Source organism: Aspergillus heteromorphus (assembly GCF_003184545.1).
Source record: "Aspergillus heteromorphus CBS 117.55 chromosome Unknown BO70scaffold_7, whole genome shotgun sequence".
NCBI classification, from domain to species: domain Eukaryota; kingdom Fungi; phylum Ascomycota; class Eurotiomycetes; order Eurotiales; family Aspergillaceae; genus Aspergillus; species Aspergillus heteromorphus.
The window spans coordinates 414,922-442,643 of NW_020290412.1; the positions used below are offsets into that span (position 1 = coordinate 414,922).

The 27,722-nt window shown below is 55.3% G+C and overlaps 10 protein-coding genes across 10 annotated transcripts; 6 read left to right on the forward strand and 4 right to left on the reverse strand.

Annotated features, from left to right (window-relative positions):
• Window positions 1–912: 912 nt before the first annotated feature.
• BO70DRAFT_422423 (ABC transporter family protein) lies at window positions 913–6,813 on the reverse strand (the record flags this gene model as incomplete). The annotated part of the gene is made up of 3 exons (XM_025547563.1): window positions 913–3,009; window positions 3,059–5,782; window positions 6,802–6,813. The coding sequence occupies 3 exons, from the start codon at window positions 6,811–6,813 to the stop codon at window positions 1,246–1,248; spliced, it is 4,500 nt and encodes a 1,499-aa protein (XP_025400996.1). The 3' UTR covers window positions 913–1,245.
• Window positions 6,743–8,018, forward strand: BO70DRAFT_333196 (short-chain dehydrogenases/reductase). Its single transcript, XM_025540964.1, has one exon. It carries the CDS (start codon window positions 6,914–6,916, stop codon window positions 7,733–7,735), a length of 822 nt encoding a protein of 273 aa, XP_025400997.1. The 5' UTR covers window positions 6,743–6,913; the 3' UTR covers window positions 7,736–8,018.
• Window positions 8,019–8,739: 721 nt separating this feature from the next.
• BO70DRAFT_422430 (putative aquaglyceroporin) lies at window positions 8,740–10,505 on the forward strand (the record flags this gene model as incomplete). The annotated part of the gene is made up of 3 exons (XM_025547564.1): window positions 8,740–9,538; window positions 9,596–10,137; window positions 10,193–10,505. The coding sequence occupies exons 1-3, from the start codon at window positions 9,077–9,079 to the stop codon at window positions 10,503–10,505; spliced, it is 1,317 nt and encodes a 438-aa protein (XP_025400998.1). The 5' UTR covers window positions 8,740–9,076.
• Window positions 10,506–11,951: 1,446 nt separating this feature from the next.
• BO70DRAFT_427773 (uncharacterized protein) lies at window positions 11,952–14,481 on the reverse strand. The gene is made up of 5 exons (XM_025547910.1): window positions 13,993–14,481; window positions 13,894–13,941; window positions 13,538–13,838; window positions 13,188–13,486; window positions 11,952–13,140 (listed from the first exon to the last, which is right to left on the reverse strand). Exons 1-5 carry the CDS (start codon window positions 14,188–14,190, stop codon window positions 12,448–12,450), a joined length of 1,539 nt encoding a protein of 512 aa, XP_025400999.1. The 5' UTR covers window positions 14,191–14,481; the 3' UTR covers window positions 11,952–12,447.
• On the reverse strand, window positions 14,398–16,885 carry BO70DRAFT_394785 (MDR family MFS transporter; the record flags this gene model as incomplete). The annotated part of the gene is made up of 6 exons (XM_025546490.1): window positions 14,398–14,485; window positions 14,516–14,599; window positions 15,210–16,122; window positions 16,171–16,603; window positions 16,650–16,679; window positions 16,727–16,885. 6 exons carry the CDS (start codon window positions 16,883–16,885, stop codon window positions 14,398–14,400), a joined length of 1,707 nt encoding a protein of 568 aa, XP_025401000.1.
• A 502-nt stretch (window positions 16,886–17,387) lies between these two features.
• Window positions 17,388–19,055, reverse strand: BO70DRAFT_333206 (uncharacterized protein). Its single transcript, XM_025540965.1, has 2 exons — window positions 18,585–19,055; window positions 17,388–18,513 (listed from the first exon to the last, which is right to left on the reverse strand). Exons 1-2 carry the CDS (start codon window positions 18,920–18,922, stop codon window positions 17,709–17,711), a joined length of 1,143 nt encoding a protein of 380 aa, XP_025401001.1. The 5' UTR covers window positions 18,923–19,055; the 3' UTR covers window positions 17,388–17,708.
• Window positions 19,056–19,086: 31 nt separating this feature from the next.
• Window positions 19,087–21,070, forward strand: BO70DRAFT_386073 (uncharacterized protein; the record flags this gene model as incomplete). Its single annotated transcript, XM_025545789.1, has 2 exons — window positions 19,087–19,101; window positions 19,424–21,070. 2 exons carry the CDS (start codon window positions 19,087–19,089, stop codon window positions 21,068–21,070), a joined length of 1,662 nt encoding a protein of 553 aa, XP_025401002.1.
• A 608-nt stretch (window positions 21,071–21,678) lies between these two features.
• On the forward strand, window positions 21,679–22,968 carry BO70DRAFT_360490 (uncharacterized protein). The gene has a single exon (XM_025542789.1). It carries the CDS (start codon window positions 22,113–22,115, stop codon window positions 22,866–22,868), a length of 756 nt encoding a protein of 251 aa, XP_025401003.1. The 5' UTR covers window positions 21,679–22,112; the 3' UTR covers window positions 22,869–22,968.
• A 172-nt stretch (window positions 22,969–23,140) lies between these two features.
• On the forward strand, window positions 23,141–24,913 carry BO70DRAFT_288505 (MFS transporter; the record flags this gene model as incomplete). The annotated part of the gene is made up of 3 exons (XM_025539284.1): window positions 23,141–23,451; window positions 23,511–24,629; window positions 24,676–24,913. The coding sequence occupies 3 exons, from the start codon at window positions 23,141–23,143 to the stop codon at window positions 24,911–24,913; spliced, it is 1,668 nt and encodes a 555-aa protein (XP_025401004.1).
• Window positions 24,914–25,467: 554 nt separating this feature from the next.
• Window positions 25,468–27,337, forward strand: BO70DRAFT_427779 (NCS2 family permease; the record flags this gene model as incomplete). Its single annotated transcript, XM_025547911.1, has 6 exons — window positions 25,468–25,564; window positions 25,612–26,029; window positions 26,135–26,532; window positions 26,584–26,688; window positions 26,736–27,101; window positions 27,152–27,337. The coding sequence occupies exons 1-6, from the start codon at window positions 25,475–25,477 to the stop codon at window positions 27,335–27,337; spliced, it is 1,563 nt and encodes a 520-aa protein (XP_025401005.1). The 5' UTR covers window positions 25,468–25,474.
• Between the last annotated feature and the right edge of the window lie 385 nt (window positions 27,338–27,722).

Here is a 27,722-nt window from a genome sequence, read left to right on the forward strand (position 1 = left end):
GACCCCACTCTTGGCGAGCTATGAGGACGCGGAGACTAGGCCCGATTGAGAATGGGGGGGAAGGGTTCAGGGTCGGGTTCTTGTTTTTTCGTTATTTCATTCATTCATTCATTCATTCATTCATTCATTTTTTTAGGCCCCATTTGATAGACAGATGGATGAAAAGGGTTTACATGGGTTTTTTTGGGGGGGGGGATAAATATTGCGTCGTGCTATTATGCGCGTCTATATGTCTAGTATATATGTGCGCGGTATATATGTACCAGTACAGGGGGGCCAGGACGGGGATTAGGTGGTAGGTAGGTAGGTAGGTAGGTAGGTTGATGAAACCAGACTGACATTCAGGAGCGATAGGGATAAATCCTAGACAAGAAGCGGGTCTTCAGTTCAGGGTCATCATCATGTCATTCCATTATTGACTCCCCCTGCCAGGCACGACCGGTGGACTCCGATCCTCGATTTGTTCTCTTGATATGACGATAACAGAGGTGATTTGATGCGGTTCGTGGCCAGTAGAAGAGGGAAGCTAACCACGCCAGTCTGGTTGGTGGACCGTCGTGGTGGTGATAGTGGTACTATGTTTGGTCCCGCCGACCGACCGTGTGATGTGATGTGATGGATGTGACACTGACCGGAGGGGCACCGACGGAACGCTCGGAGATGCCGGCTTCTGAATCCTGGCAGCATGCGCCACGCTGAAGTCCACGCCCACAGGCAGGAACGCTCCCGTCGTCATTGTGCTGGACTGAAGGCATAAATTGTTGTTGGGGTACGTAGATAGTATGTAATCCAGTGGGTATACATGGTTAAAACATTATCCGAGCGTCGTGGCAACTCTCCGCAGTATGTTCCAGAATAACGGGTAAGAGAAGAGAAGAGTGTAGCGTGTGGAGGATAGTTGTTGAGGCGGAGGCTGTATTGTCTAGCAGTGCCTGGGTGTTGGTGCGTGTGTCTGAAATTTGCCGATCGGGGGGGAGGGACTGATGGGGACCATGGCGGGAGTCGATGCCGTTCCGCGACCCAAGAAAACAGCTAGACTTTTTCCATCAGGAGTCGCAGCCTGGATGACGCGTTTGATGCATCTATATGGTGGGTTGGAATGGCAGAAAGCGTACGTAGACGTCTAAACGGCGTTCTTGGTTACCACACGAAGCTGAGATGTTATACATATGAGACGGAATTGCAACTCACCTTGAGACGGACTAGCTCTGGTACTGCCAGGTGATAGGCAGTTCACCTTAAGCCTCATGCACGACCAACCCCAATGGTCCGCAACAACTCCTCCCTTTCCACACTGCTGTCAACCAAACCTCGGAATATGCCCGCCGGGTTAACCGCCAACTCCTTAGGGGTGCCATACTCGGCCACGCGACCCGCATCCAACACCAGGACACGATCAAAATCCGCAATCGTGCTGATACGGTGCGCGATGACCAGTAAAGACGAGTCATTCCGGCCGAACTCGGTCCGGATTGAGCTCTGGATCACCGCGTCGGTGGTCTTGTCGATGGCGGAGGTGGCCTCGTCCAGGACGAGGATTTTCGGGCGTCGCAGGATTGCGCGAGCGAGGCAGAGACATTGGCGTTGGCCCTGGGAGAAATTGGAACCGCGGGAGGAGACAGGTGCGGTGAGGGGGTTGAGGGGGTGGTGGGGTGAGAGTTCTAGGGTGTAGAGGTCGGGTTCGAGGAGGTTGACTACTGGGTCGTCTGAATATTTCAAGTCGTAGTCTTGGGCGGGGGTGGTCCAATGGACGCGTCTCAAAGCTGCGAGCAATTCCTGGTCGGAGTATTCGTCGAATGGATCTAGGTTAGATCTGACTGTGCCGGAGAAGAGGATTGGATCCTGAGGCACGATGGCGAGGCGGGTTCGAAGTTGCTGTAGCGAGACGCTTGAGATGTTGACTCCGGCGACGTGGATGTTTCCTTGCTGGGCTTCGAGGAAGCGGAATAACGCCATGGCGAGGGACGACTTTCCTGCGCCTGTGCGTCCGACTACGCCGACTCGGCTATTGGGGGGGACGGAGAAGGTGAGGTGTGAGAGGACGGGAGGGAGATCGGGTGAGTAGCACACGACCAGGTCGGATACATCCAGTTGGCCTTCTGTGGGCCAGGAGTCCGGCACTGGTGTGTCGCAATCGGCTTCATACTTCTCACGGGGGATGTCCAGGGACCATGCGACTCGCTCCACGCTATTGAGGGATATTTCCAGGTTGGCGTACTGCCGAATCACCTGGGACATCACGGAGCTGTACCGCATTATAAATGTAATGGCAAAGCCAGCTGTCGCGGCGGTGATGTTGTTGGAAGAGAGAACTAGTATTGACGCGGCGGTGGTGAACACGGCGCCGATGGTGCTCGCTCGAATGGCGATCCAGCGAGTGAGAAGCCAGAGGGTCCAAGAGGCACGGCAGTGACGGTCGACCTTTGAATACATCTCACCTCGGTAAACTTCCTCTTGCTGGTACGCACGGACAGTCATGATGCCGTCCATGGTGGAGCAGAGATGGTGCAGCACCGGACCTCGCATGGCACTCTCAAGCTCTTTGATCGTCCGAATTTTCTTGACAAACAGTCTGCCGTAATAGAGAGCTAGAAGAAGGGCGCAGGCAGAGAGGAGGTTCAACCAGGCATTTACCAGGGATGCGGCCAGGACAATTGCAAAAAGTTCGACAGCAACACCAAGTGCGTAGTTGAGGTCGTAGCCCAAGCGTGAGTCGATGAGGCTGAAGTCAGCAGAGAAATTGTTCAGAATGTTTCCTGGGGGGATCTTGTCAAGCCACTGAAGAGGGGCACGCAGTATCGAAGACAGAAACCCTTCGAAAAGCCTACGAGACATCTGCAATGTTAGGCGAACGGCCAGAAAGCTCCGGCTGACTGCGACAACGCATGACCCGATTGACAGTGTCAGATAGATGAAGAGGAACCATTTCACACTGCCGCCAGTCGACTGAGTGTCTTCAGAGGATCCGCTGTTACTTGTTCTGCTACTCCAGACCATCATCCACAGACCCTGCAAATGAATTAGCTTCGACGAACAAAAGATGAACGAGATGACATACTCGACCAACTGCGAGTCCACTATAGCTCAAGTACAGCGCTAGAAGTAGCAAGCAGTGATACTTCGCACCAGTGAGGCGAAAGATCCGCCGTCGGTTTCGCCATTTTCCATCTCGTGCAGTATCCAGGTCTGGACCCGCCTCTTGCGGTGTGCTGCTGAACTGCTCTTGCTGGAAAGGCATGGGTCTATCGGTCCAGCTCTCCAGTATATGAGCGTTATTAGCTGCCAGGGTGTCTGTCTTCAAGGGAGACCGCCTGTCTACTCCGGCAGCTGCATGAGGCATATCCTGGAATATGCCGATCTCTCTCAGGTTCTTTCGTGGGCCAGCATAATGCAATCCACTCGCGTCAAGAGCGACCACGTATTCCGCTCTTGGAAGGCACAGCTCCAGATGATAAGTGGCCAAAATCCGAGTCCGACCTTCGACGAGCGTTCCCGTCAACGCATGCTCGTATAGGTGCTGTGCTGTGTGAGGATCGATGGAGCTGAAAATATCATCCATGACGAGAACCTTGGCATTGGAATATAGCGCACGGGCTAATGATATCCGCCACTTCTGACCACCACTGAAGGTGGTTCCCTGTGTGTCCATTTGAGTCTCGTCTTTCAACGGAAGGGATTTGAGGTCTCTGTCCAGCGAACAAGCAAAAAGAACGCTCGCGTACCGCTCCTGCTCGAACTGAAGACCGTAGATTATATTTTCTCTGATAGTGCCGTCCTTCATACACGGCTCCTGGGCAACATAGGCGATGGCGTCGGCTGAGGGGCGTTGCGCGCGGCCTTGAAGAAACTCACACTCACCGAGTATGGCGGCGAGAACAAGACTTTTTCCCGAGCCGGAAGGTCCTGTGATTATGCTGAGAGCCCCAGACGGAAATGTGAGGGTGAGGTCCTTCAAGGTGAAGCTTTTACTGAAGAGGTTTCCGTTCCAGGAAATCGTTGCCTGCTCCAGTATCACACCCTCCGCCAGTGAAGGCTCGACATCTCTATCGGGAGAGCGAAGGAATCGTTCGATCCGTCGCAGGCTGATCTGTGCCCCGGTCGCACTCAAGAGAATCTGAGGAAGAACAGCGAGGGGAGTTTCCAATGCCCCGAGAAGCGACATGGATGTAAACACTGTAGAAGCAGGCATGTCCTCGTGAAGAAGTGCATATGTGCCCAAGCAGGCAGTTGAGACTAGAACCGGGGCAAGGTTGTATGCAACAAACATCAGGAGCTCCCACTGGTAAACCATCCATTGATTCTGTAATTCAATCCTCCGCGAATCGTTGATGCGACCTTCCCATTTGTCTTCGAGAGCAGATAGTTTGACCTGGCGGATACCCTGAATGACTTCGTTGATGATTCCGATCTTATTGTCGCGAGATCTCAGAAGGCCTTTCTGCTTCGTGGCATACTGGCGCACCGCGTAGATATTCCCACCTGTGACCAGCAGAAGCACAACACCCCCCGCGAAAAGGCACCGGCCTCCCATCAACCGTCCGATTGAGATGGCTGCGAGGCACAATTTTAGCGGCGCTTCGTAGAGGTGTAATCCGAGAGCGGAAAAATCCGCCACTTTCTTCGCATCCACCGCCACGAGGTTCATAGCGCTCTGGCTGGACGACTTCCCATTGCTGGCACTATTGAGCTCAATTTCAGCGCTTGACACTGGTTTACTCCGCAGTGCTTTGTTGTAGATGACTGTGGAGAGTTGCTCTTGCAGTCTGACTGCAATCTGGTTGGAAGAGATGTACATATTCCAATTCTCAAGAAGGGCAGAGAGTATGGTCGACATGCCCAATCCAAAGACAAACAAACACAATGACGGTCTACTCGAGTCGTTTTCGAGGCACCGCAAGATTCCGAGGACGCAAAATTGAGGTACAAAGGCCATGGTCGCGTTGAGAATGGTGAGACACAGCTGAATCAGAAGAGCCCTCCGGTGGCAAAGAACAAGGATCTTCCAAAGGCTGGAACTCGGAAATGCCAGGCGTGTTTGCTGGTAGGCGTGAAACAAATTCTCCGAACGACTGGCGTACTCCAGCTCGGGTAGATGGCAGACCTTCAGTTTCCCCGTCTGACGCGCAGAGAGAAGAGGACTCGCCCACCCAAAGAACAGGCGGTTGAGAAAGGTCGTCGACGATTTGCGATCTACCAGCACCCCTTTGTGAAATACATCCGGTCGACGAGGAAACGAGGTGCCGGCGATGCAAGCACCTAGAGCAGCGCTGGACTGGCCGGCAAGGAAAAACCAAGCCATGAAGGAGGACTCCATCGCTTGGTAGCAGCCATATTGTTCCGTCGCCAGGATACCGACCATGGAAAGACACCCGATGCTTGTTTGTAGACCCTGCGCAAATCTGGCCGTGTACTTGCGCTCCTTCAACGCGAAGGCACTAGTCGCCAACAGGGCCCACGCCCCGAGTCGCATCCATCGTGTCAAGCCATACATCGTATTCGGGATGAAGGCGAGAACAATAACTTCGGCCAAAGATAACCAGGCACCGATCCCGACGGCGACGTAGAGCGCGTCGCGCGGCAGCTTGTCGGAAAACGCGGTGAGGGACTCCTCCGTGGCGACACCATCCTGATCCTCATATCCCTCCGATTGACCGTCCGTTTCCAAGTATATGTGCTGGCGTCGCAGATGTTTCGAGACGGCGAAGGACGCTTCCCCCCCTATCGCAGCGATTAGGCCGAACGCGGTAACGTTGATGGTGATGATTAGCCCCTCAATCGTGGTCTGGGAGAAAGACATGTTCGTGGTGAGAGACTACCGAGAATAACTCGGCAGCAGTGACTCGTCCGAGCATTCTTGGACGATACGAGCTCGAGGGCGAAGGCATGTTGGATGGAGGCAGGCTGCAGGATTAATATGGGCTTGGAGGGCGCGAGTGGATCGCGAGTCGGAGGTCGGACGTGAAGCGAACTCCCCGGGCTGACGTACACCTCGACCAAATCCCCCCACTTGGCCCTCGCGCTGCCATCTGGTTGGTCGAGGCCCAGAAAGCCTGGGCTCGGGGGTTGGGGTCTGATTTGTAGCCATTTTGCGAGTCTGCGACAACCGGCCTGGGCTTATCTAGCTCGGGTGCGTGTTGGTGTTGGTTTTGGTGTTGGTGTGGCGGATAGCATGTGCAACCTGCAAGCCACGGTGTGGTGTGATGGGACGGGATGTGTGACTGACAGCTCGAGGAGGAGGGGGGGGGGGGGGGGGGGAATCCAGAAAAATCAACCAAACAAGGGGTGGAAAGTCTCAGCCTTCTCCAAAGCCTGAGGCAGGAACAGCGATCTAATCTGATGTGGCTCTGGGTCGGTGATAGCAGCCTGAAAGGCCAGGCACCACGTGGTGCGACGGAAACTCGGGGTTCGCTACTCAAACGGGCAGGCGGGGCGCGGAATACCCAATCCCGCCGAGGTGAGGACTGAGGTTTGGTCGGTTTGCATTCCAGGCAGGCCGGTACAGAGCAGCTAAACACTCTATTCGGCACTGATAATGCCACAAAGGAGTCAGGAACAGGTCTGCTAACCGCATAGTGGCATAAAATCAGCCTTATCAAAAGTTCCGAGCGGTTAACCATGCATCCGTGGAGGGTCCTCCACGGGGTTCCTCGGGTCCCCGGAAAGACAGACCCGTCCGGAAGCGGAAGAAGCCGAGAGTCAATAGTCCCGAATCTCCATGTCCTTTATCTACTTGATTACCAATGTCGGACGCAATTATTAAGATGGTGTGCTTTTGCAACAAGGTATATGTTCTCAGGGTACTTGAACAGCCATGTAAGCGTTTTTTCTGGGCTGCACTTCCACCGCTCCATTGCTATATATCTGGTGCTCCGACATCTCTCTACACACTACAAGCTTAATAAAACACGGCAAGATGATAGCCCTACCTGACATCCAATCCTCGAACGCCAGAATCACTACTTCCCTTTCCGAGGGTTCGGTGGCCCTTTTTGTGGGAGGTACCAGTGGCGTCGGCGAGATCACCCTGAAGCAGTTCGCCAGTCATACCAAACGCCCCCGCATCTATTTCGTTGGCCGCAGTCAAGAAGCGGGTACGCGCATCGCCACAGAATGCAAGACCATGAACCCAGAGGGAGAGTATATCTTTATCCCGGCAGATGCAAGTCTGATAAGGGTCGTGGATGAGGTTTCCCGCGGGGCAGGGGGACATGAAGGCCAAATCGACACGACCGATCTCGAGGCTCGGAAAGCATCCATCCCGTTCTATCGCGGGCATATCACATCCATGACCACGTTGGCCTTGGAACACCTGGCTGAGCAGGCCCCAACCGTCTCTTTCATCAATGTGCATCCCGGTATCGTCAAATCTGGGGTCCTGAGAGAGACGGACAACCTCCGCATGTGGGTCGTGTGGATTGTTTTGTTGCTACTTGGGCGATGGGTTTATGTCCCCGAGGCTGAGAGCGCGGAGAGACATCTGTTTCTCCTGACCAGTGCGATGTATCCCGCGAGCCACGGCGAAGATGCTGAGGTGTCGGTACCGGAGGGCATGTCGGTTGCCCGGGGAGCTGATGGAAGTCGAGGCAGTGGAGTGTATTCCATGCTTTGGACTGGTGAGAGTCCCGACAATGCGGTCCAAGCCCTGGCTGGATTGAGGGCGCATGGAATCGGGGAAGTCGTTTGGAGGTACACGGAGAGTCAGTTCAAGAGGATCACGGGAGTGGAGAGTATATGATGTGATTTAGCAATGAAGCATTCCACCATGGACAAAGCGCGATAATATCTGTTATCTGGGAAAATACTCAGTACTGAGTGTGTGGATGGCAAACTGTGGCATCTTCCAGAAAGAAACGCGCCGTCGCCCGATCCGGAAGGACCCCTGATGACGTCACGAGACTTTTCCTTCCCGATCGGGAGGCGTCGCGACGCCTCGATCTTTGCCGCGCGTCCAACTGTCCTGCTTCCCCTGCTTCCCCTGCTTCCCCTGCCAGAAGTCTCGACCGGAGGTGAAATAAAGCCTCAATGATGATCGGGGAGATCTCGCCCCAGATAAGTGTTTCTAAGTGACAGCCACCCTGATAGACTCCGCAATGCGATCAGTAAGTGACGGTGGGGAGCCGATGACGTCTGCAGGCCAGCAGTCCTCGCCGCAACTCCCAACCAAGGCACTGACTGACCTTCGACTCCGTCCTTGGCACGTGCCTAGTCTTACAAAACCTCGAAGCTTCAACAAATAATCATCTCTGGCACCGGTCTTCAACCCGACTTGTCAGAACAACAAGCCGATTCTTGATAAGGTCCCTTTTGCGCGATGGTATGGTGGAGGACATGAGAGGTCCCTACCTAACCTTCCAAGCCGATCACCATTTTGACGTGCATAATGGCTGGGAAAGGATCCGTGGGATTTGATCTTTGCCTCCCGGGCCTGGACCTTGCTGGAACGACCCGCCAATCAGATAGCCAGCGGGCATTCTTGTGGCTGTCCGCAGATCCTGCAACCGTTACCCACCCGAACATCAAAGTAGAATCCCCGGCTACCAAGGTAGCTCTGAGTTTTGCCATGGTACGTCTGACTGGATGGGAAAGCTCCCGCGAAAGCTATCGTCCGGGCCAATGACGGCTCTGTTCCATCATCGCAAGTCGGACTCCATGCACTGGGTGTGATCCTTGGTTGCGGGTAGCTTTTCCTGACGTCTATCTGTGACGCAATGTTAGCCAAGTATAAAGACAAGTCTTTGGAATGGGCGCCCCGCCGGTGTGAACCTTTGAAAATTCTGGCTTCAAGCACTGGCAATTGCCTTATCACTTAGTCTTTGGCTTTCTCGCGCTCTCACTCCGATTTCCTTGTCGTTCAGCTGCTTTATTTGTTATTTTGCGACAATGGAGAACCCGATCGAGTCACATAATCGCGAACTCGACAGTAAGTATGTATCCCACGATCGGAATGTACCGCTAATTCAATGCAGAAGTTGATACCGATCCAAATGGTTACCATTCCTCTGAGACGACCGAGGGGGGTTCTAACAAAGGGGATGACACCCGGGGAGAAAAAAGGAATGGAGAATCTAGGAGAGACATGCCCCGAAACAAGAGCCACCTTACCCAAGGTACTGGGGCCTCCCGAAGTAAAAGCTACAGGAGTCAACCCCCAGCATCCTTGCGAAACCAAAGCCACGGAAGCCAGCCTCCATTTTCTCTCGCTGGGAATAACCCATACTACGCCCCGACACCGCAGCATGGAGCCTATATCTCCCCCGATTATGAGTCGCTAAACCCCCAATATGGACAAGAGCAAGATGAGGGGCCTGTCTGGAGCTTGGCCCAACCCCTTCCCCATGTTGTCCGAGACGGCATGCGGTTTGGGGCACTACCGGAGGATAGGAAAGAAGAACAAGCAGAGCAAGGACGGGAAAGACCACCTCCTGCATCGGGAGAGCCACCGACAGACATGCCACAACCCGCAGAAACAAGGGGTTTCTTCAATCAGTGGTGCAAAGTCCGGCACTATCTCCGGGAGCCACTGGCAGAGTGGCTGGGGGTGAGTGATTGCCTGGCCAAAGTGGTGAAGAGATGCTGATTTTATTCATGCTTACAGACAACCGTTGCCATAACCCTCGGTCTTTGCGCTACTTTGTCTCTCTACACCTCCCAAGGCCAGGCTGGCTCATGGATGTCCGTGAGCGCGGCCTGGGGCTTCAGTTTCATGACAGCAATCTACGTGGCTGGTGGAATTTCCGGTGCCCATCTAAATCCCGCCATTACGATCTCCCTTTCTGTCTGGCGTGGTTTCCCCGCTCGACGATGTGCCGTCTATATCCTCGCCCAGATCATCGGCGGCATCACCGCCGGCGGGTTCGCCTATGCTATCTACCACGATGCCATCATGAACTTGTCCACGGAGACCAACTTGCCGCAAAATGAATCCGCAGCCAGTGAAGCACTGATCACGCTACCGAAACAGTTTGTCAGTCCAGCTACGGCGTTCTTCAACGAGTTTCTCGGCAGTGCAATTCTAGTCGGGGCCATCATGGCTCTGGGAGATGACTCGAACGCACCTCCAGGAGCAGGCATGCAATCCTTCATCATTGGAATAATCATCAGCATCTTGATTCTTGCACTAGGATACAACAGCGGAGGGTATGTGATTCGTCATCGCCCTCACCACCATTTACCCTGTAACTAACCCATACAGGGCCTTCAACGGTCCCCGCGACTTCGGCCCCCGACTCGTCTGCGTGATGGCCGGCTGGGGCGGCCACCTATTCAAAGAGTACCATGCATGGTGGGTCTGGGGACCCTGGGTCGCTGATATCTCCGGCGGCTTATGCGGTGCCTTCATCTACGATCTAACCATATTCACGGGTGGCGAGAGCCCGATCAACTACCCACCGCGACGGCGGAAGCGTGCCTTTCTCATCAAGGAGAAGAACCTCCGGAGCAAGTTTCGCCTTGGCCGACGGAAGATCGGCGATCTCGAACGCGCGGTGGATGAGAACCAGGAGTAGGATTAGAATTAGAGTTGAGTTGTATATACTATATGCGAACCGGAAGCGAAGCATAGCAAGGCGATGGGAAGGATAATTAAAAGTGATTTCTTTTTGCATTTGCTCATATGCATTGTATATCCATGATCTATAAATTCAGATCATCCATGCCTTTATTCATTGGCCTACCACACCAGCACCACAGCCTGAGTAAATCCACCCCCTACCAACTTCGACAGCCCCAGCGTTCTAAAGATTAAACCCCCCCCTTAAACCTGAAGGCTGCATTAGGTAACTCAACCGGCCAAAACAGCCAGTGTTATGCCCTATACTGCCTTTTCAGCGGTTTTAGCTCTCAGACTAACAATTCAAACCCCTTTATCATGTGTTATTCAGTCAAGTCTTTGGAATGCAGCAATATTACGGCTATGGCGTTACAAGACCAAGTTCCTTCCTTACTGGGGAAGCGCCCCGTTAGCTAAAATGGAAACATTATCTGATTTATGCATGCATTTCACAACTTCAAGTTGGTCCACAACAACCACCACCACGACTTCAAACAATACATGCATAGCATGGAATTTCTTTCTCGGGCGTGGGCGTAACCCCGCACCCCTCGCCTCGCCTCGCCCCCATGAAACATCATCCGCTACAAGCGAAAAAGATCGAAATGCCACGACAGCGCGTCACGACCTGGATAGTAGTCAATCGGGATGCATAAGATACGTATCAGGTAGTACGGTAGGTGGTATGGGTGATATATGATATATATGTGTGGTAATAGTCCCGGTACCGAGACCCTGGTGATCGAGCGATCGAGCGATCGAGGAGAAGAGGGTAAGGAGAAAGAACTAGAAGATTTGAGTTGATTGGAACGCCTTCAGTTCATTTGTGGATAGAGAAATAAAGGAGGGGAAAGCCTAGTGCGTACGGAGTACGCAGTAAGATGATGGGGGAGAGGAGAGAGGTGGGAGGGAAAGGTGTGCTGTGTGTTGTTAAGTTGTGTAAGCTTTTGTGTCACCTTATGTATTGCCTTGTGTATCATCTTGTACTTATCATCTTATATATCGCCTTCTGTAGTCGGAATCGCCGTTCTTTCTTGTTTCTCGATAGTACTACCCCGTACCTTGGATTTACTTGCGTGTTTCTGGTGGGTGGGCCTTGTTACTGGTTACATTCTTGGTGAGCCCTACCCTACCACAGTCAGTTCCGTAATTTTCGTTGACTAGATGTCCCTACTTGTCCCCTGATCACTAACAAGGCTAGAATTTGTCTCTGTAGGTGAGGGAGGGGGGGACGCACTGTCTACGTGATGATGTACTTGAGTCGGCAGGATTAACAACAAGTATGAGGAGAATAGGCCAATGGGATATAGTTTCGTTTCATTTGGAAAATTCCCCAGACAGAAACTGGAAAGAACGGGCCGAACGAAGAAACAAAGGAATAGCATAGCATATATCAACCACCCATGATACCTATACCTACAAGGCTATGAATGCGATACGAAGTCGAAAGATAAAACCCAAATAAATAGATAGCTAAATAAGAGGAAAAATAACAGGCTCTGCCTAAGGAAACCAACCGGCAATAAATGGGGATTGTAAAACCTCAAGACGAAAGAGAGGAAGAAAGAACGAAAGGAAAAGATCGACAGAACAGGTTAAGGATGGATTTCCACGGTATCATTCTCGTCATAGCTTAGCGCGAGATTACTCCGCTCCAACAGGTTAAGTATAAGTAACCTTAACCGATGATCCATATGACCGTCATAACCCATAACCAACACCAAAGAGCATGGATGATGTTGATGGTTTCCTCCGTTCCTTGCGGCAGTGGTGGTGGTGGCGGTTATTTTTATCACCTATACCAAGCCCACCGCGTTGTCTCAGTAAAGACGGCTTAAGAAAAGGAAATTGCGTGTATTTTTCTCATCATGAGGGCCCTACTGGACCGTATAAGCAGTTCAGAATCCGACTTCGTGTATCAAGCTGTCGATGGAGCCGGCCGAATGAGCGTCCCCGGAGCTTTCGCTCACTGGGGAGGGAGAGTGGGAGTGAGATTGGGAGTGGGAGTGAGAGCGGAAGTGGCCGAAGTCTCTCTTTTCAAATTCCCTCCGGTCGAGAGGGGTGACCCAGGTGGCGATATGTAGGTCAAGTATATGCGCGTAACGGGGGAATTTGCACGGCTTGGTAGCCCGGCATCCATCCTTCTGGCAGATATGTCCGAGATAGCACTTCAAAGACCGGCACGATGGACCCGTCGGGCACGGATGTTGCCGGAGAATGTGTTTCATGACGTCGAGTGAGGTCGAATCAATCGGGGTGTGATCATAGTCACAGTTTTTATTACCACAATCGCCGCCAAGATGGTAGTTGTTACAGGGCTTATGAATCTTGGCTCGATGAGTATACGCCTCCCAGGCTTCAGAGGACGGGATGGGACAGTAAGTGTCGATGCGATCGCCGGCCGTGTTAGTCGGTATACTACCTTGCCATGTCGGGCTAATATTACGGACAAGGTTCGAGGCATAGTAGTCTTGGTTTCTAGTAGAGATAATAGCCTCTCTCCCCGAGGGGAGAGGATCATCAGATTTAGAAAGTTGTTGTCCTTGCGGGATGTGGACTTTGATGCAAGCATTGCCGTACCGGCAAATACCCTGGCTCCGTTAGCCACAAGATCCAGTGTCCGATGGTGTGAACCTACCTTCTGATAATGTTTGCAGATCTGCCGGGAGGGCGCCGCAGTAGGCGGCTGGCTTGGCGGCAAGGTTGTCGTGTGGTGTCCGTTTCCGCTAAATGGCGTGGACATGAAGACTGACGGGAGCTCCCTCACCGGCAGATCTAGTCGTTCGTATTCGCTGTGGAAGCTGGCCCCCTTTAGGAGGGTGATGCGGTCAGTTCGGCCGCGGTAGGGCGTGAGAAGGCTTGAATATCCGGAGTCGTGGCAGCCAGCGAAGAAGATATGCTTGCACTGGTTATTATCGGCGAATAAACGGAACATTTCTGCGGATGTTAGCCTGTCTTTCTGCCAGATCGAACACCCCCCCCCCATACCTCTAATCTTATAGTCCGCCCCCTCCTTTTTATCACCAGCATCTACAAAGTCGAATAGATCCTGCGCCCGGGTGAAGCTGGCCACAAACGGCGACAAAGAGCGGGCCTCGTGCCCCACGTATCCGGAGCGAGCTAGCGACTTGGACAGCCCCAGCACGTTGGCGTATATGCGCACCATAACCCGACACTGGTCGGCCTGGCTGCCCAGCCGGTCATGGAGGAGTTCTCGGATGGAATCGTGGAGGAGCCGGGCAGCCGTTATACCACCCTCACTCCCGGCCTTGACTAGATATTCTTTGAACTGGATCGAGGTTAACGGGTGTTCAACCAGCGGGATGGAAGCCGGAGCAACGAACCAGATAGCCATCCCCATCGACCAGCACCAGCACGAATGGATTACGATCCTGCAGCCGTCAGACCTGCCCACGGGGAGCGGCAGCTGTGTAATCTCGTACCTGCCCCCTTGCCAGACGCTTGTATTTCTCCCGGGCCTCCTTCTCTTCCTCGTAGTCGCTTTTGAGGTTGTTGTAGTTGTCCAGCAGCTGGCGGAACTTCCCGAGGAGGGCCTGCAGGTTGTCATGGTGCTGCTGGTTCTGGAGCACGACGGCCCCTAGGTCGGTATCCAGGGCATGAATGTCGGCATCGGCTAACATGATTGCAGGCAGCGGCGGGGGGTTAGATCGGGGCTAGAGCGAGGCAGGCGTCTGGAAGGATCTGAGGGTCGGAAGGATATGCTAAGGCCACCATGGGGTGGGCCGCCTTCCCTGCTTGTAAGGATGTGATGACGGACGGGCATTCAAGTGAATGGGAACGGCGATATCGATGAAACGGGTGGCGGGGGCTGGCTGGAGATGGACAGATCAGGTGAAGCCGTAGGCGAGACGACAGTGGTGATAGTGATAGTGAAGAAACAGGCGCCGCACTACGAAGTAGTTGGGAACTAGTTTGCTTTTTGTGGTCAGTCAAGCTGTCGCTTACTGCCAGGAAAAAATCCCGTCGGGCACGATAAGCCGGGCGAAGCGGCAGGCGGTGAATAGCATGTGCGTTGGCGCGGGGTGCTGACTGCATTGATCAGTCAGTATTCATTAGTTATGCAATGTCAATGCTCACTCCTTGCTTTGACCCCGCACTCGGCGGTCGGTCCCTTTCTTCCCACCCCGCGAAGGTCTATCCGGACAGGATTGTGCCTCCCACGAGGTATGAAGCTACACAGATCTATTTATCCTCTATATAGGGCATTCACAATGTTTCTTCATTATTTTGTGGGTGATGCGGCAAAACAGACATTTAGACGTGATGTAGCCTTTGATTAAAAAAAATCAACCAAAACCTCAACTCCATAGAAATTACCTCGACCTTCCAATTCTGGGCAACGCTGTGGGTGGGGACCATAAATGGGGGAAGGGGGAGCCAGAGTAGCTACCTATTCGAGAATTCGGTCGCATTGTGATCATGTGGCCGCGGTCGGGACTGGCCTGACTGACGCCTGTCCTTCGCGCGAGTATAAACCCCCCCCCCTTCCTTTGCCTCCTTACCTCTTCCCCTCCAACTCCTCCCCCTCCTCCCGAATCATGGCCATCCCCTCCCTCGCCCCCCCAACCTCACATCCCTCAACCCCAAGCTAACCAACAACCCAACCCCAGCAACGGCAGTAAAAAGCACCCAAACCCACCTCAACGCGTCAACCAAAACAGCCAAAACAACGCGTTTCTGCTCCTCAGTCAACTCATCCAGGATCCCCTCGACGGCCGTAGCAGCCTCGACGACCTCAGCGGCGACCTCGTTTCCCAACGCATTACTCAGAACACCCTCCTTCCCACCAACCACCGCCCCATACACGACCTCGCCAACCACGACAGCCACAGACGCAGCCAACTGCCTCACAAAGGAAAACGCCGCCGTGCACCGGCCCATCTCCTCCGCGGCGACGTTCCGCTGGAGCGCGATCAGCGTGGCCTGGAAATTGGGCCCGATGCCCAACCCAGCCACGATCTGGAAGAGGATGATGCGCGGCCAGGACGCGTAGGCTTTCAGGTCGATGTATAGGCCGTAGCCGAGGGTGGTGAATGCCATTCCGAAGACGATGGCTTCGCGACACCGGCCGGTTGTGCGCATGATGAAGCCGGCGAAGCCGGAGGAGACGGCGAGCGCGACAACCAGTGGCAGCAGGTATACGCCGCTGAGGAGGGAGGATGCGCCGAGGACGTTTTGGAAATATACTGGGAGGTAGAAGCAGGCGCCGATGAAGACGGCGCCGTGGCAGAAGTTGATGGTGAGGATGAGGAGGTTCTGGGGTACCGTGAAGAGGGTCGCGGGGATGATGGGGTAGGGGGTGCGGTGCTCGTGGAGGATGAAGAGGAGGATGGCGATCACGCCGAAGATGAGGAGGCAGATGGTTGTCGCGGAGGACCATGGGTAAGTGGAGCCGCCGAATTCGAGACCAAAGAGCAGCATAAGGGTGCCGCTGACGATTAGGACGAGGCCGATATAGTCGATTTGGTGGAGCGCGTCCCGGAAGGGGGTTTTAGGGGTGGATATTCGTAGGAAGAAGAGAAGAGTGAAGAAGGAGAGGACGCCGATGGGAACTGATATGGTTAGTAAGGGAGAGAGGGAGGATTTGGAGGGGGGGGTACGGTTGATGAAGAAGCACCAGCGCCAGGTGGAGTAGGTGGTGAATGCGCCGCCGATGATGGGCCCGATGGCTCCTGCGATAGCCCAGGTGGCGCCGAAGATGCCCAGGTAGGCGGAGCGGCGGCGCACGTTGAACAGGTCGGAGACGCAGATGTTGGCTAGGACGGTGATGCCGCCGCTGCCGACGCCTTGGATGGCGCGACCGGCGATAACCATCGATACGTTCTGGGCAAGACCACAGATCAGACTGCCGACTAGAAAGAGGAAGACGGAGATCACCAGAATGGGCTTTCGACCGGTGATGTCGCTGATGCGGCCCCAGAGGGGGACGAGGGAGGCATTGGCGAGCAGGTAGGAGGATGCGATCCACGAGTAGGCGCTATCGGAGGCTTTGAAGTGAGCGACCATTTTAGGGAGGGCGGTCGATACGATGGTCTGTTTGGTGAGTGGGTGAGGGTCAAGCTGGGGAAGAGGCACGTACGATGTCGAGAGCGGCGAGAAACACGGCCAACTGCGCGGGTGAGTATGGATATGGGCGTTTTGAGTTATGATACTTACGCTGAGAGCGATCATGACGACGGTGATTCGTGGTTTGCTCTGTTGGCTGGCCTGAGAAGTGTCGATATCCTCGACATCTTCACAGGGCGGGGCCGGGTTAGGGCTGGCATCGGTTTGGCGGTAGATGTGCTCTGTCGAGTCACGCTCATTTCTAGACATGGTTGCGAATGCCAGGGGCGGGGGATGAAAAAAGGAGAAATTAGAGGTCGGTATTATCGCCTGTGGTAGGCTTCAGCGATGGGGGGGAACCAGTGAGGCATCAAACCATCGGAAAAAGGATCGGAGCAAAGAGCGTAGGGCTGAGCCGTATGAAAATCCAGCATGGGAAAGCATTGAATATGAAGGAAAGCAACCCCGAAAGGGGACCCCGAGATATCGCCCGATAGCCGACGAGAATGAACACATGCGGTGGATGCGAGTGGATATGCATCGGGGATAGCAGCAGGCCCGTCGATAAGGGGCGGCCATTGGCGGCATCGGCCCTCCCGCCGCTCCACTAGACCGTTGCTTTCGAAGAGTTTTCCCGCCGCAGAGCTCTCGAAAATGAAATTAAGGGGCAGATCATTATTATTTGTGATGCTGCCTAAATAGACAAGCGAGGAACGAGCAAGGAACGAGCAAAGAGGGGCTGGAGATTTCATCGTCGCTACTCTGGTGCCAACTGACTCGAGTCAGACGAAACAAGCTCATGTCTCGCCTCATGGCGTCCCGTCCGGGGTATGACAGGGGAAGGTCAAATATATTGGTGATGTCATGTGGGATTTTGATCGTCGATGAATACAACTGGAGTCCGATCAGATCTGCAGCATTCTGCGACCACATGCCTCGGTTGCAATCCCACCGTGCATGAGGGAAGTTCAATCGGATTCGAGCAACGGGGTGGTACTATTTTCTCCCTTCAGGGGGGTAAATGGTTGTTTGTTGATCCAAAAAGACACACCCCTCCACGATGGTGCCATCGGCAGTGTACCGGACAAAAAAATTATTTCTTCTCCCCCGCCACCCTCCTCACACCCCCCATCTCACTCAACACCAGCTCGTCCCTCTCCCAAACCAACTCCACCGCCGCGCCGACCGGCCCAGCCACGAGCCCCAGCAACACCACCTTAACCAACAACCGTCCCCAGCCCACACATCCCAACACCGCCCTGTGCGCAGCGACGTACAAAGCGCTCGCCCAAACCACCATTCCCGCGGACCCGATCAGGCAATCCCAGCGGAGAAACGCATGCACGCCCTCCGCGACGCTCGTCACCTGCAGGACGGGCGAGGTCCACGGCGTCGGGATTCCAAACACAAGGCTGGGGTGTAACTGCTCCCGGAACGGCACGGCGATGACAGTGGGGGCGAAGACCGTGGTGAGGGATATGGTCCAGGAGACGAGGTGGTTGATGGCCGTGTGCGCGAACGCGAACGCGTAGACGAAACGGAGGGCGCGAAGGTCTTTGCGCCCGGTGCCGTCGGGGCGGTTGAGCGGGGGACCCCCGACGTGGACAAGAGTGAGGAGGAGGGAAATATACGCGGGAAAGGGCTGCCATAGAGCGATGAAGATCTGCTTCAGGTCCGTGGTGATGGTATCTGAAACGGGCAGGATCATCAGACCGCTGGGGACGATGAACGAGATGGCGAACACCCAGGGGAAAGCGCGCAGGACGGGCCGGGGAATGCGGATGGTGTCGGGCGTGGGGGATTTGGCGGTGGGGGAGACGGAGAGCTGCAGGGCGCAGTAGAGGGGGGCGGCGAAGGCGAAAGTGAGCGTTTGGGCGGAGAGACCGAAGATGAGCGGACTGGAGTGTGTCAGGTCAGTTTGGGTGGGCGAGATGTTGGGAGGGAATAATGGGGGGGAATGAGGAGTTACAAGGCTGCGACGGTCCAGGCGTTTCCATGTCGCCAGGATTCGAGGGTAATCAGGATCCAGGCGGACCCGAAGGTACCGGCGAAGCCCAGCGTGTGCAGGGTAAGAGCTGGATGGCTTCCATCGGTGGTGGGCCAGAAGAAGGTCGTCAGGGTGGTCAGAAGCTCGTCGAGCTGGGGCAGCCCCGTGTAGACGGTGCGGAGCGGCGCATTGCTGCCCGGGACAGTGTGGCGGGCGATACTCGCTTTGGCTAGGCCGAGCAGACCGTTGGCCTCGGCGTAGTACCAGATGGCATAGAGAGTAAAGGCGCTGAGGGACGGGAGAATTAGTTTGGCGGGCATGGCGTTGGCGATGTTGAGACTGAGAAGACGGAGGAGACAAAGAGGTCGTTGTGGCAGTTTATGTAGAAGTTATGGCTCGGGATCGTTAACGGTCTGGATACGATCGGCACCAACCGAGGTTCCGGCGATTGGCGATTGGCGATTGGCGATTATTTCAGCTTCACATGTTCGTGTCTGATGTAAGAGCGGATGTGCCGGCCGATGAAGCCAAGGGTGTCCCTTTTTGAGAAACTCCACCACATCCCCGCCGAGATTCCTCGTATCCCCGCAATCAGCCGTCCCGAGGGGATGTTATACTTAGTAGACGAACAGTCGGTCGATCCATGTTGACTCTGAGCATGGAGTTGCGCTAGCCGCTTTCATAATAATCTATGCCACGGTCGCGTCAACCCCGCCCCGCAATGCTGGCCAGAAGATCCACTACACTCCTGTTCGATTACCACAGCTGCGGGCTTTGAAGCTCAAACCCTCTTGCCAGTCATGTCGACGACAGCCGTCAAGCGCAAGCGTGCGAGGAAGGCATGCATCCCCTGCCATGAGCGCAAGCGAAAATGCGACACCGTGTATCCTTGTGGCATGTGCGCCACTTACGGATACAACTGCAGGTACACCGACGACAACCCCGCTGGTTCTATAGGCGGCGGAACTATGCCGCCTCCAGCCCAGCGCGTCAGTCTCGACGGTGAAACCTGTCGAGACCGCCGCGAGGGCGACGGCTCGTCGACCGTCGTGGCCGGCGCGTCCCCAGGAATCTTCGACGAGCAGAAGCTCAGATACGCCGGAGCATCGGCAGCCATGGCATTCCCGCACATCCTGGGTGTGGCTCTCGGTTCCGACAGCCCCCCCAAGATGCGGTCGTTCGCTTACAACTTTGGCATTCGCCCCGAGGAGGCATCCAATGCCCACGGCCTTCTGGGAAATCTCATCTCGGAGGAAGACCTGGGCTTTTTCTCGGGTGTGTTCTTCTCGGGATTGGGCCCGGTCGGCGACGTGCTGGACCCAAGAATCCACGCCCAGCGATGTCGAGATTATTACCACGGCGTGGGCAGCAACGCGGTCGCCTTTGCCGCCGTGGCTGCCGGCGTCGCTGCTCTCGGGTCGTTTCTATCTCCCAACCGGCACCCGCGAGAGTCTGACCTGGTGCAGTACGCCAAAGCCATCCTCGATGATCCGGCCTCCATGCGTTTGCATGGCATCGACCACGTCGTCGCATGGGGCATGCGAGTGTTTTACCTACGGGCAACGACCCGGCCCAGCAATGCTTGGATCGCTTCGTGCACGCAAATGCACCTCTGTGAAGCGATCGGGCTCCATGAGGAAGAGAACATCCGGAAGATAGCGTCCGTCGCTGGTCATGACGCTGACCGGCTGAGGAGAATCTTCTGGATCTCGTGGGCTGGGCATACTATACTGTCTTATGAGTACGATCGGTCGCCTGTAGTATTCCGCTCCGTGACTTGCCAGCCTATCATCTCGATACCGGGGTCCGTCGCGGATCAGTTCGTCCGACTGATCCAGATCATTCCCTCGCCCAATTCTCCGTTCCAGATCGACTTGCAGCTTCCAACTCCGAGTGAGGAGCTACTGAAGCGTCTCAAGGCGTTGGATGAGCTCCAATTTACCCATCCGTTTCTTGTGGTGACCAAGGCGGACATTGCGTTTTGCTTCTATCGACGCCTTTACCAGCTCAAAATCCGAATACCGGACGATACAATAAATCATATCATTGATAGCGGCAACGCCGCTGTGGACGCGGCCGAGCAACAAGCTATCCAAGGTCGTCTGTTCTGGAACGTCATCGGCAGCGTTTTCCAATATACCTGCATCCTGTTAGCCATGGACACGCCGGCAGCCTCCGCCCACATCGGCGGCGCATTCAAGGGCTTGGAGAACCTTGTCAAGGCTGCCGACACCGGACTGACGCGCGAGGCGTTGTCAATGGCGCGCCACCTACTCAGCCTTAATATGGCAAAGAAGCGAAAAGAACTTGCGCAGCTGAAAGCCGTCGAGGCGGGCTATGAGTTCTTTCCGGCACCGCCGGTATCCGAGGCCACCACCACCGTGCCGGACATGAACTGGGAGATGGACTGGGATCAATTCTTCATCGAGCCATATCTATCCATGCTCGATCCTGACTTCCAGCTATAGTGACGCGGGTGTCGTTGTATCTCTAATAATATAATGATGTAACATAGAGATGATCATAGAACAAGCAATCTCACTGCAATTGACTTAATTCTTGCACCGTGTTCTTGGACGCCACGCCCAGTCTTGGATAGAGGGCGTGTTGATCTATGACATCTCACCCGCGATGCGCAATAGAGTGTATGTCAGCTTGTACTCATAACTACATGCTCGCAGCTCTATGAGTCCGTCGGTCCGCATTTCGATCATCAATGCGCCCGATGCGCCGCCTTGTGCGGCTTTATGTGCGGCTATTGCGGACTTCATATTACCCCTCGCCCCGCACCAGCCTATCAGGCAGCGGGAGCGGGACCCCTGCGTGCGGCTGCTGCGGAGAAACGCATCACGACTTAGTTTGACTGGCTTCGCCCACTGCTACCCCTATCTCCGGGCGAATCAAGAGTGAACTTCCGCGATCTAATTAAGTTGGAGACCCTCGAGCATGTGGAGAACCTTTGCCCGAGAGGTTCCAGTACGATCAGATATGACACGGCTGAGATGGAGAGAGACGGGGTCTGACAAATGTATAAATAGCCCCGGGCATTCCCTGCACCAGAGCCAGAGAGGGACAGCCAGACCAGACACTTCAATTCAAAACGATACCACACTCTCCCAAGCTTCCACACCTCGAACATCATCCCATACATTCCCAACAACGAACCCAACCATCATGCCCAAGTACGCCAAAAGCCAGCCCGTCGACTTCAAAAATGCCATCGAAAGAGTCGCCATTGTCGGCGTAAGTACCCCGCCAACCCATCAACAACACGACGTATGCAACAAAACTGACAAGAAAAAAAAAATTACACACACTTAGGCAGGAGGGACGATTGGGTCGCATATTGCGAACGCGCTTCTTAAGACGGGAACACACACCGTGACGGCGCTGTCCCGGAAAGACAGCGGCAACAGACTCCCCGCGGGCGTTCTCGTCGCGTCGGTCGACTACGACGACGAGGCGAGCATTGTTGCCGCCCTCAAGGGCCAGCAGTTTTTCATCATCACCATGGCCCCGACCGCGCCCCGGGACACCCACAGCAAGCTTGTCCAGGCAGCCGCCAAGGCCGGTGTTCCCTACATCATGCCGAACGGGTATGGCGCGGACATTGACAACATCCAACTCGGCGAAGACACGATGCTGGGGCCCGTGGCCAAGGCCCACAGGGATGAGATTGAGAGGCTCGGCATGCAGTGGATCACCATGTGCTGTGGGTTCTGGTATGATTACAGCTTGGCAGGTGGGGCCGCTCGCTTTGGGTTCGACTTTGAAAAGCGCTCCTTGACCATCTACGACGATGGGAACACCAAGATCTCGACGTCGACGTTATCGCAGGTCGGGCGCGCCGTGGCCAAGGTCCTGAGCCTGAAGGAGCTTCCCGAGGACGAAGACGATGAGAGTCTTACTCTGTCGGCGTTTCTCAATAAGGGCGTGTACGTTAAGAGCTTTGTCGTCAGCCAAAACGATATGTTTGAGAGCGTCAAGCGTGTCACCGGCACTGCCGACGCCGACTGGGCCATCACCCACGAGGACACCAGGAAGAGATATGCGGATGGCCTGGCGCAAGTGAAAGTGGGGAATATGGCGGGTTTTAGCAAGTTGCTGTACGCAAGGGCGTTTTACCCGGATGAATCCAGTGATCTCTCGGCCAAGGCGCAGAATGAGCTGCTCGAATTGCAGGATGAGAGCCTGGATGAAGCTACCAAGGTTGGGATGGATCTGGTCAAGGAACTGCAGCTTCGAGTTGAGCGTATGGCGGCCTAGAAAGTATCACAACATATACATAGACAGAGTTTGGTTTTTTTCTTTTTGTTCCCATTCATCACTTTCCAGCTCAAAACGAGAGAAGGTACTTGAAAGTCCGACACTGGCTCTTTGTTATATCAGTAATCCGTAACTTCCGCTGACTGCCGAGTGCGAAGGGGGGGGTACCATGGATCGTACCCTCCATGACACCATCACTCGCCCGGACCTGGAATCTCAGAATAAAACCATCCGATCCCCCCGGGATGATAGCAGCTATAGCACACGCCAGAATGCCTTCATCAGGATCGAGTAGCTCGTTGTCGGAGATCCCCACTACCCATGGCAGCTTCCAGCCGGTGCGGAGCAGCGCGACGCTCAGCCGGCCGCAGACCAACCTGGAGGTCTCCCGCATCGAGACCCTGCGTCTGACGCACGAGTCGACGGTCGGGTCCAGGGCTCCCCAGACGCCCCGGGAGCAATGGCTCGCCATGGGCGGGGGGAAGGACTTCCCTCCCTCGTTGCCGGATCCAGATCGCTATGTGGTCGAGTTCATCGATGACCACGATCCAATGCATCCGCACAATTGGCCGACGCGGACAAAGTACGCTGCGCTCCGGTGGACACCAGCTGCGGATGGGGTCATGAAGCTGACAAGACCAGAATCCTGCTGTCGGTCATCCTGGCGTATGTGACCTTTGTGGCCTCTTTCGCCAGCGCCATCTTCTCTTCCACCGTCGCTGCCGTCGGTCTCCATTACGGCATCAGCACCGAGGTCGCAACTCTCGGCGTCACGCTGTATGTTCTGGGATTCGCGGCCGGGCCGACCTTCTGGGCCCCGGCGTCGGAACTCTCGGGTCGACGGTGGCCCATCACCGCGGGAGTCTTGGGATACAGTATCTTCACCATCGGGACCGCGACAGCAAAGGATGTCCAGACAATCATGCTGACGCGGTTTTTCGCCGGGCTGTTTGCCGCCAGTCCGTTGTCCATTGTCCCTGCGGCGTTGGCTGATGTCTTTAACAACCGCACACGCGGGGTTGCGATCGCCATGTTCGCCATGGCGGTCTTTGTCGGGCCTTTTGCCTCTCCCTTTACTGGCGGCTTCATAACCATGAGCTACCTTGGCTGGCGATGGACCATGTACATCGTGGCCATCATGGGTTTCTTCGGGTCTGCCTTGTTGCTGCTATTCTACAAGGAGACATACGCCCCCGCGTTGCTGATGGAGAAAGCTGCCACCGTACGTCGCCAGACACGGAATTGGGGAATCCATGCCAAGCAAGATGAGGTGGAGATCGACTTCAAGGAGCTCGTTACGGTTAACTTCAGCCGACCTTTCCGTATGCTGTTCACCGAGCCGATTGTCTTTCTGGTGACGCTGTACATGTCCTTCATCTACGGGCTGATGTACGCCCTGTTGGCGGCATATCCGGTCGTCTTCCAGGAGATCCACGGGATGAATCTCGGGGTGGGTAGCCTGCCCTTCATCGGCTTGATCATCGGAGAGTTCCTGGGGGGAGTATTTGTGTTGATGAGCCAAAACTCATATACCAAGAAACTGAGAGCCAATAATGATGTGCCGATCCCCGAGTGGAGGCTTGCCCCGGCGATTGTGGGCGGCATCACCTTCACCATCGGGCTCTTCTGGTATGGCTGGACCGGATGGACACGATCGATCCACTGGATGGCCCCCACCGCGTCCGGACTGTTCACGGGGTTTGGAATCTATTGCATCTTCCTGCAGTGCTTCAACTATCTCATCGACTCGTATCTGCAATTGTAAGTATCGCATCCCTTGTCTGACGCGGACTGACCGACCGGACAGCGCTGCCTCGGTTTTCGCCGCCAACACGATCCTTCGATCTGCCGTCGGAGCCTGTTTCCCGCTCTTCGCGAGGCAGATGTTCGTCAACCTGGGGGTGCAATGGGCGGGCACATTGCTAGGATGTTTGGCCCTGATCATGATTCCGATCCCCCTGGGGTTTATCCTCTATGGGCCAGCGTTGCGACGAAAGAGTAACTTCGCGCCAGCGCCCGCTGTGTTCCAGGATAAAGCGGCTTGAATGATATATATATATATATATATTGTCAGCGCGGTGCTGCCTGAGGTTAGCGGTGCCAGTGACTGCCTCCGCAGCCACCTCTTCCTCCCTTTTCCTTCGCTAGCTAGCCGGTCACCTACATTAATCTAATAATCCGACGGTGTTGTTTATGTGCTGCTGTAGGCTTTCCGTCTTCATGAAGATATAACAATACTTGTCCACGGTTCAGAGTTTTCATCTCCTTTGCATTCTCCCAAAGATGACCCGTGACAACCCACCTGCCAGATAATATCCCCGCTGATAAGGAGTTCCGGACTGGATTCCGCTCTGATTGCTGGTTGTGCTGCTGCCAAGGGCGCCATCCACGGGGTGACCTCCGGGACTGGGTTTGCCAAGCTGCCAAGATGTCCGCGACAGGATTCTTCGCGAAGGACAGGATTGGCAGTCATAGGCCTGAGCTGTCTTATCTGAGACAAATTCTTGGCCTTGTTCGTCCGCGCCACCGTGGTCCCTGCATCATAAAGCTCGGGGTCCCGCGAGAGTGAGTCGTTTGCTGTCAACCACCACGGGATTGTTGCCACCATGCGTTACACAGATTGGGTGCATCGAGTCAACCGAGCAGTGGCTCGAAGCCCCGTCGGCCGATGGTTCCGCCTGGAGAACTCGGGTCATGTTAGTATTTCGGTGAACCATGGAGGAGTGTGCTGACCGGGGGGCAGCCCAAAGAACGAGCAGGCAGCTTCTTCTTCACAGAGCTCCGCGCCGGGCTGGCCACCTTCTTCGCCATGGCTTATATCATCAGTGTCAACGCGACCATCACTTCTGACACGGGGGGAACCTGCGTCTGTCCGCCGGACAGCTACGCTGATCAGTGCGACAGCAACACTGAGTACTTGCTGTGTGTGCAGGAAGTCAAGCGCGACATCGTCACCGCAACCGCGGCCATCTCGGCACTATCTACCTTCTGCATGGGCATCTTCTCGAATCTGCCGGTCGCATTGGCTCCCGGTATGGGATTGAACGCGTACTTCGCGTACACGGTGGTCGGACATCATGGGTTCGGTATGATCCCGTACCGCGTAGCCCTTACGGCCGTCTTTGTGGAGGGGTTCGTCTTCTTGGCTTTGACCCTGCTGGGTATCCGCCAGTGGCTGGCCCGCGCGCTACCGGCGTCGATCAAACTGGCAACGGGAACAGGCATTGGCCTGTATCTTACCTTGATCGGACTGACTTAGAGCGCAGGGATTGGGCTGGTGACGGGAGCCACGGACTCACCGATTGAACTGGCGGGGTGTAGCGAGAGCCTCCGTGACGCGACGGCCGGTGTCTGTCCGGATTCCGCGAAGATGCGCAGTCCGACGATGTGGATCGGGATTTTCTGCGGCGGGGTTCTCACGGCCATGCTCATGCTTTACCGGGTGAAGGGCGCCGTCATCATCGGAATCCTGCTGGTGTCCATCATCTCATGGCCGCGTCCGACGCCCGTGACGTATTTTCCTCATACCGAGCTCGGGGACAGCATGTTTAATTTCTTCAAGAAGGTAGTCACATTCCATCCGATCACGCGCACCCTTGTAGCGCAGGACTGGGATATTTCTGAGCACGGGTCCCAGTTTGGGCTGGCCTTCATTACCTTCCTGGTTCGTGGCGACTTCAGTACCGGTGCAAGGAATGGTCGCTGACTGACGCAGTACGTGGACATCCTCGACACCACCGGCACCCTATACTCCATGGCCCGGTTCGCGGGAACGATCGACCCGCAGACGCAGGATTTCGAGGGTAGCGCTCTAGCCTACGTAAGTTCAACCCCTATTCCATTGTGTGGATCCTCGCTGACCAACAGATGGTCGACGCGATCTCTATCTCGATAGGGTCGCTGTTCGGTACCTCCCCCGTGACAGCCTTTGTGGAGAGCGGCGCGGGGATCTCCGAGGGCGGCAAGACCGGCCTGACCTCCTGCACGACGGGAATCTGCTTCTTCGTCGCCGTGTTCTTCGCGCCAATCTTCGCGTCCATCCCCCCCTGGGCGACGGGGTGCACTCTGGTCATTGTGGGGGCGCTGATGGCCAAAGCGGCTGCGGAGATCAACTGGCGGTACTTTGGGGACGCCATCCCTGCGTTCCTGACGATCGCCATCATGCCTTTCACGTACAGTATCGCGTACGGCCTGATCGCCGGGATTCTGAGCTACATCACGCTCAACGGCATGGTCTGGCTGATCGAGACCGCGACGATGGGACGGGTCGTTCCCCGAACAAGGATGAGAAGGAGCCGTGGACGTGGAAGATCCCTGGGGGGTTCTTCCCTCCGTGGCTGCGGCGAGCCGCTCAGGGGAACAGGAGCTTCTGGCGCGAGGACGAGGAGAATGGCAGGCGATCGGACGAGTCGCAGGGACAGACCAGAACAGGCGACGTGGGCGTAGACGTGGCTGGAAAGGAGGTATGAATCCGGCCATCTGTAGGGAGTACAGCGTATATAGAATGAATAGACTGCAGTTAGTGTGAGTGGATGGGCGTAACTATCGGGGGATGCTGATCAATCCTCCATAGTTGTACTTTTTGTACATACCCCGTAGGCCAGCCCACGCAGACTTGCAGCCCGATAGGCATTTCTACACCAATAGTAGCTAGGGTGGCCGGGATCAGGCGATGTCACAGTTGCGCCATGGCTGAAAACCAGCTATGATCCATGTCCTTAACGGGGGGGGGGGTACTAAGGCCGGGTGCACGGCTTACCCGCAGGAAGTGAATTCCGGTCACACAGACTGATGAAAGCGATCCGGGTGTCTGTGCTGGAGTCTGGGTTCCTCATCCAGATCCACGCTGCGGAA